Here is a 7,535-nt window from a genome sequence, read left to right as displayed (position 1 = left end):
TGAAAGTATGATTTACGTTTGAAAGTTATTTTTTGACTCCATTGTTGTAAATTCCACGCCACTGATTCTAGTCATCAAACATGGTCCTAGATTTAGTGGATATATGTACGGGAATGACTTGCGCGTCAGACCCTTGTGTTTTGGCAAATTCTTGCCCCTTAACAACTCTTAACGATTTTCTTATCGAAATTTTTGTTGGAGGGTGCATCACACATGCATATGCAGCAGAGTAACAAAACGACGAAAGGTGTGTGGGTTGCATGAATCTCTTCTCCAATCTCCAGTCTCCAGTGTCATGCAAAACCACGTGGTTGACGTCACCTTTCACCTTTCTCATCCGCATCTCTGAGACACTTTTGGAGTTAGGTACATGTCCAAATTCCCAATTAGGGTTTCTGTTCTGTGGGCTCCTAATTCCCTTATGATTCTCTCCCACTGAACAACCGCTGCCAATTGGCAAGTGGGCTGATTTATAAGCTTTTTTTCCTCTGCAAGTTGGGTTTAGGGTTTCCTCTCACCAAGCCCACCTTTGGAAAATCGATCTTATTGTATATGTTGACACATCAACGAGTTTTAGTTTGTGCCTTGTTTGTTTTAAAATTAGAAATGGTCACTCAACACCCTTCAAGCCGTGCTTGAGCTCCTCTCGTGCGATTATCATACAAGGTGTCGCTAGTAGTTAATTTGTGAACAGTATTAGTCAGTTTTAATTAGTAGTTGCGCATTTGGAAAGGAAGCCATGCTATTAGCCTATTACAGCTGTTTTGGTTCGACCACTTTAACCACAATTCAATAGGCTCATTTCTTTTTCTTTTTTCTTTATCAACCAGTGGGGAGATTCGAGGTTAAAACCTATTCAACTTTGAAAGAAAATGTACTATTAACCCTTGGACAATGGTAACAGTCCAATGGTAGATGTGAAAATGTGACAACGGTCAACAGTCTCATGATTTATTTTCTTTCTTCAGAAAAAAAAAAAAAAGAAAAAAAAAAAGAAAAAGTCTCCTATTTGTGTAGGCAAACATTGTGCAAACGGTATAAATGATGAATAAACAGTGCTCAAACAATTGATCATAAGAGAACTACGAATACAACATGAAAAAGCATGCAATACTTGGTCCTAATTGCAAGTGTTTAATAGCAAAATTTGTGGTACATTTCCAAAATAAGTGAAAATGGGTTACATTTTTATTTATGCTACTATACACCCTAACCTTTTTGTGAACATTTTAAAGACTTTTAGCCTTTTGTTTCAAGATTTAAATATATTCATTCGAGACTTTCTCTTTCTCAAGGAACCATCTAACCCCTCTCGAGTGATGCTCGAAAAGTAGTAGAGCCAGAATTTTATCGCATTGAGAGTCTATGAAGGAAGCTCCCAAATGTTGCTGGTTCTCAGCATTTCCAACAATCATTAGAAGTTTGTCTTTACCGGTCTCAGTTGCTCCACCTCCCCTTATTTGGGGGTAATTTAATACAATTTTTTCTTGGGTGGTGCTAACTACACTCTGTTTTTATCTTCTACACACCCCTCTTAATTGTCGGCCGTTAAAACGAACGAATTGAAGAATATCAAGTAGCAGAAATTAATAACAAATGTGTGGGAGATAAAAATGAGTGTGTGAATAGCACCATTAAAAAAAAAAAAAAAAACTGAAACAGTAGCAATTTCAATAAAATATATTATGCATGGTTTAGAAAAGGGAACAAAAAAAATTGGAAACTCAGATTTAAGCATGTTTTAGAAAAGGACTAAGTCACCACACCAGAGATTATTATTCACCACAGTAGACTGGAAAAAGCATAAAAAGGAAGTGGAGGGGGAGGAGGAAAGAGCAAATGTGTCTCTCCTTTCTCCTCCCTTTAGATGATTTTTGCCCTTAGTTCTCTCTGGAGGCTAAGATTTTAAAATAATCGAAAACGTCCTTCAGATTTTAAGTTTTATTATACATGTTTAATTACCAGCAAAAGAACAAAAATCTGACTAATAAAAAACCAACCAATACCCTTGGGTTTATTCTAAGTAGTGAGAGAGAGTAGAGGACTATTGATTTAGGTTTATAATAAGTTCTAGTTCATTTTCCTAATATAAGAAAGAAAAAAAAAAATACAACAACCCATCACCAGAAAGAATTAAACAAGAATTGGTTTTATAGAAAGAGAAATGCTAAGGACACTCTAAAAAATGGGACTCTCCATACACTCTCTGCGACTTCATGTTTTTGGCATAATGTTTTATAATATTGGTACGAGAATAAAAGTAAAACTATAAAGTGGTAGATAGTATAGAAATCTTCATAATTATTGGGCACAACATCATATTCCCCCGGAGACTGTTGGTGAACCTTAATAGTTGTTTTGTCAAGACAGTACGACGCGTTTGCAATGTTTGTGTGGTTGGCACTAATGCATTCGCGCTCCTGATTTCCTAAAAATAGCTTGGTAACCACTGCCATCACCATTTAATCGCCAACGCCCATCTAAATTCTATGTGGAACAATGCTACCGATGTTGATAGAATGATGGCATAAACTGGTGTGAAAGAGTCCACGTTGATCAAATTGAATTCCTTGGTCTGAATTATTAGGTAAGGTTAGCACAGGCGGAGTCACAGTTTCATGTTAGGAGGGTCTTTAGGAAAGAAAATAAAAGGGGTAAATGAATTTTAATCCTTGTATTAGATTAATTTTTTATCAAAACCTGGTGTAGGATTAGATATCTCATCTGAGTCCTCCATGTCATCATGATTATTATAACTCATATTTTGTTATTTTTAAACTCTTTAATGGCTCTTTTTGTTCCCATTGTGCCCCTGTAATTAATTATTCGACCTTCTTGGTATGTTCCAAATTATTAGGAACTAATTTTTACTTTGATTAATTTATGCTTGGTTTCTTCCATGATTATGGTGCCTAAAAAGATTTTTCATATCATCATGCCTAAATTACAAGATGAAAAAAAGTTAAGGTATCACATGTATAATACACCAAAAAAGTGTATGTATCTAGCTAAATATTAGTACCTAGCTAAACACACCTAAAGTATAGCACCTAGTTGAAAACACCTAATCATAGTATCTAGTTGAACGCACCTAAATCATAGTACCTAGTTGAATGCACCTAAATCATAGCACCTAACCGAATGCATCTACATTATAGTACATAATCGAATGCATCTACATTATAGTACCTAATCAAATGTGTCTAACTTGTCGTACCTAATCGAGTATAGATGCAATAGATCAAACCCAACTCCAAAATCAACCATTCATAAACTGACAAAATGATCAAAACCCGATAATAAAATCAACCAACACAAAATAACAACAAAAACTAATAAAATAATAAATATCACAAGCATAATGCCACAAAAAGAATTACTGAACCCATTCTCTTCGTTGCAAATCGTTGGAATCCACATGCATACACAAGCCATATACCATTCAAAACCAACGGAAAGAAAATAGAGAGAGACCTACTACAAATGATGAGAAAAAGGGGAAATCGTAATTAGAAGATGTGTGTGAAGAAATCAGTCAATACATGGATGGTTTACCTAATCCCGTTTTCAATTGCAAAAGCCTAATCTTTTTTTCTAAGAAGCCTAATCTCTAATTCCTTTGATGTTGCATCTTTAAATGCTGGATGCTCATTTGGAATTAAAAAAAAAAAAATCATTCAATTGTGAACCATTTAATGGCAATATTTAGGGGTAATATAGGAAGACAAAACATAGTAAAATTATGTAAAATAAATTAATTATGACGTGGAATATAAATGCTGATTTGGACATGAGTCAAAGGATTAAAATTAGTTTTTAATCTTCCTTACGGTATTTGCCTAAAAGTAATTATTTTTAAGGACTAAAATCTAGTTTTCTAAAAATAAAGTCCTTGCAAACTCAAGGACCGGCCAACTCAAAGATAAAACAAAGATATCCAAAATAATAGCTCATTTAATAACCATTTTATTTTTAGTTTTCAGTTTTAACTCTCATTGAGATAGGAGGATTGTATGAGGGAAATGATGGGTGAAAAAATGTGGTTAAAAAGAGAGGAAGAAACAAAGAATAATGAACGAAAATAATATCTATAAAGTAAAAAACATTCACAATAGTTTTTGCTTTTTTTATTTTTAGCTTCATATTTGTACCATTCTTATTCATTCCTCTTACGATCTCTAACTATTATTCCACCTACTCTTTTAAATAAAAATGAATTGGTTATCAAACAAGCCTTCTTAAATATATATAATAAGGACGTATATTTAGAAATACTAAAAGGACCTATATATTTCAGAGTGGTTAAGTAGGCAGAGCTCATAAAACGATTTTGCTAAGAGTGTTTTGTCAGAAGTACGTCGAAATCTTCTTTAAAAGCTCAAATCATTCATTGCTAATTAAGATTTAAGTGTTTTGTTATACAACTCTAAGATCTTAAGTCTAACATTCTAACTTTTTAAATTGTGTTCCATCTTCGTAATATATAAGTTAATTAAGCTATCAATATTCTGTGTAGATCAATATACTGAATGAAAAGAGACCCGATTGGCAATTTTTTTTTATCTGTTTTCTTTGCTTTTCTTTGTAATTATAGAACAGGAGAACTGGGGAAGGAGGGTAAGTGTTAAAGTAGAGTCCTAACCAATCTTACCTTCCTTTGTTATGTGATAAACTCCAAGTATTAATGCTGCCGTATTATCAGGTTGTATTTGGAGAAATATAATCCCGTTAGGACTCTTGTATAGCTGAACTATTTGTGTGTATTTGTACAACAACTCAAACAACGAATGAATATAACTTTCACAAATATTCTAGACTTTTGTTATTGGTTTTATTCTTTACCGTGCCTCTGCAGCTGTGTTTCTACATGGTATCATCCCTCCTTCTGGCTTAACAACCTTCGATCCTGCTTCCTGCCTCGCTATGTCTTCCTCCTCTTCACTTCCCTGACCTAATGTGCTAATGTGGCGCAGTTCCTGAAACTAACCGACTCCAACTTCCTCATGTGGCTTCGTCAAATCAAGCCATTCCTAGTTGGCCATGATTTCTGGAAATTTGTTGACGGCTCACATATCCCACCGACGGCCACCCTTACTGTTACTACCACTCCTATCCCCGTCTCCTCCGACTCTTAAATTAACAGTTGTTAAATTACAAACTAAAACTTTTAACAAGCAGTTTTGAGTAATCGGAGTTAATTAAAACTAATTATCCACTTCTTCTTAATACTTCTCAACAGAGAAAATTTTCCTTCATAACTGTATACTCCACCATTAACAAACATCAAGCTGCTTATATATACAACTCTACACACTTTTTCTCACACCAACAATATTATGCAAAATACTTAAAAGTAAAAATGAAAATTAAAAAAAAAAAAAAAAGAAAAAGAAAAAAAACAGTCGAGAGCTCAACCTAATATACGGAAAGGTCAGAGAAATAAAGATAAAGAAGCAAGAGCCAGTCTGCAGAAATTTTATCTGTAAGATTTGAGAATGGATCCACAAAAAGTGCACATGATGGCCTTCCAAGATTTCCAGTAAAACGGAATATAGCAAAACCTAGTCGAAGTCTTTATGTCAGCCACGCTTGCTCCGCTCCCACATCTTGAACATGTTCCAGCCACCGGCTTGGTCCGCCACACCTTCCTCCTCTGGTCTACTAGAAAACAAAAGCAAACCATTTCAGAGGCTTAAGACTTTTCTTTATCTGAATATTTTTAATCCTGTGTTGTATATGTTGTACCAATAAATAAGAGACAATATCATGGTACTTATATGAATGAAAATTAGGTGAAAGACCAAGGGGTCGAGAAGTGTGATGAGCTGTATATATATACACACTAGTATTAGTTTTGAAAATCAACGATGGAGATTTGTTTGATAAGTTTTTTTTCAAATAATATATTTTGTTATATTAGATGTTTACCCACCGACAAGATTCGAACTCACGCTGTTATATAAAGACTCAACACCTTTCCACAACTATTGTAAAAGACCACTTGCAAGTGATGTTATTAATTCATTTGGCATAATATGCATTGATAGATTTATAATTTATAATATAGTATTAATCGATTAATACACATATGTTAACGTAGTTTAAGTGATAACTGTTGAAATATTCCCTCATCGATCGTATCTTTCAGAAAATAAGAGTTTAAATATCTCAACCTCACTCCAACTAGTACCTAGATTTTTGTGATAAAATCTCACATCTGTTGAACTATGCAAGTTGTAATTAACAAATTGATAATAATAACAATATTATTAAAAGTGAACATCTAGCCCGTCTCTTTATAATTTGACAATTGAAAACTTGCTTTGTAGCTGAGAAATCATGTAATAATCGTGTGGATGACCGATGGCTGCCGTGATGAGGGGCGGTTCGGGTGTGTACGTAAGTGTGATAGTTACGGTTCCTAGATGGTTGTGTAAAAATTTTTACTGTAAAATTGTACTTTGCATTTGTCCGTCCGACTGCATACTTAATGGTCATGTATACTGACGATGATGTCTATTTTTTTTTTTCTTTTCATTTTAATGATAAACTGGGCCGCCCCACTTTAATTTGATAGCTTTTATTGGCAAAGGGAAATTTTCTTTGAACTTTTTCTCAGCAACTTATTATCCCATAAATATGGTTGTCCAATTTAGGGCTAGGCATTTAACCGGTCAAACTAGGGCTGCCACTTTATTTCGTGAATTTTATAGGTTTGTAACCGACTTTTAAGATAAATTTTTTAATATGCGTGAAACATAATTCGATACAACAAATGTAATAATACAATTAGTTAAAAATTAAAAAACTATTATAACCAATTATATATATATTATGAAATTTAGTATACCAAACTATGTTCCTAGCATATTAATTTTTTTCAATTTTTACAATCCAAAAGGAAAAATGCTAGGATATCACATTTTCTAGACTACGTCCAAATCATTTTTATAATAGAGGTGAGATTTACTCAAATTATGGATTCAAATTCTGTTAAAGAGATGATTTAGAAGTGGACTATAAAATGTGGTCTCCAGATTGAAAAACTCAGAAAAAAAAATCATCAAATTAAAACAAAATGGTTTAGTCTTGATATGCGCACCAAGGAATTTTGACGTTCTTCGGCTACCAACAAAAAAAAAAAATCAAATTACCGAATTACATTCTTACTAAAAATGTGTGTACTTGATCATACTAAAGTAGAAGCCTATATTATGAATGATGATATTTGTCACAAGATAGACGTCCATAGAGGACATGGAATCCTCTTTAGTGGTTGCATGGTGGAAATAGAGTTTTTTTTTTTTTTTGGATAAAAGGTAAACTTTCATACCAGAAACTTACATACATAACAAAAACCCACAACTAAACGCAAACAAAAAATGGGCCATCACAACAACAACCCAACCCAAGGGTTGAGCTCGAAAAAGAAAGATAGAAAAAAACTGAAAACCCTAGCCGCTTAGATCCTTTGCCGCCGTTACAGCAAGCTCCGACAACCATGAACCAGCAACCCAACAAACACCAAAGGTGAA

General features: G+C 33.8%; 1 protein-coding gene across 1 annotated transcript; it reads right to left on the bottom strand.

The window, feature by feature from the left end:
- Window positions 1–4,729: 4,729 nt before the first annotated feature.
- Window positions 4,730–5,778, bottom strand: LOC137741318 (uncharacterized). The gene has a single exon (XM_068481038.1). It carries the CDS (start codon window positions 5,681–5,683, stop codon window positions 5,477–5,479), a length of 207 nt encoding a protein of 68 aa, XP_068337139.1. The 5' UTR covers window positions 5,684–5,778; the 3' UTR covers window positions 4,730–5,476.
- Between the last annotated feature and the right edge of the window lie 1,757 nt (window positions 5,779–7,535).

Source organism: Pyrus communis, chromosome 8 (assembly GCF_963583255.1).
Source record: "Pyrus communis chromosome 8, drPyrComm1.1, whole genome shotgun sequence".
Lineage (NCBI taxonomy): Eukaryota > Viridiplantae > Streptophyta > Magnoliopsida > Rosales > Rosaceae > Pyrus > Pyrus communis.
Note: the sequence above shows the minus strand (reverse complement) of the source record. Positions and strands in the feature narration are given on the sequence as shown.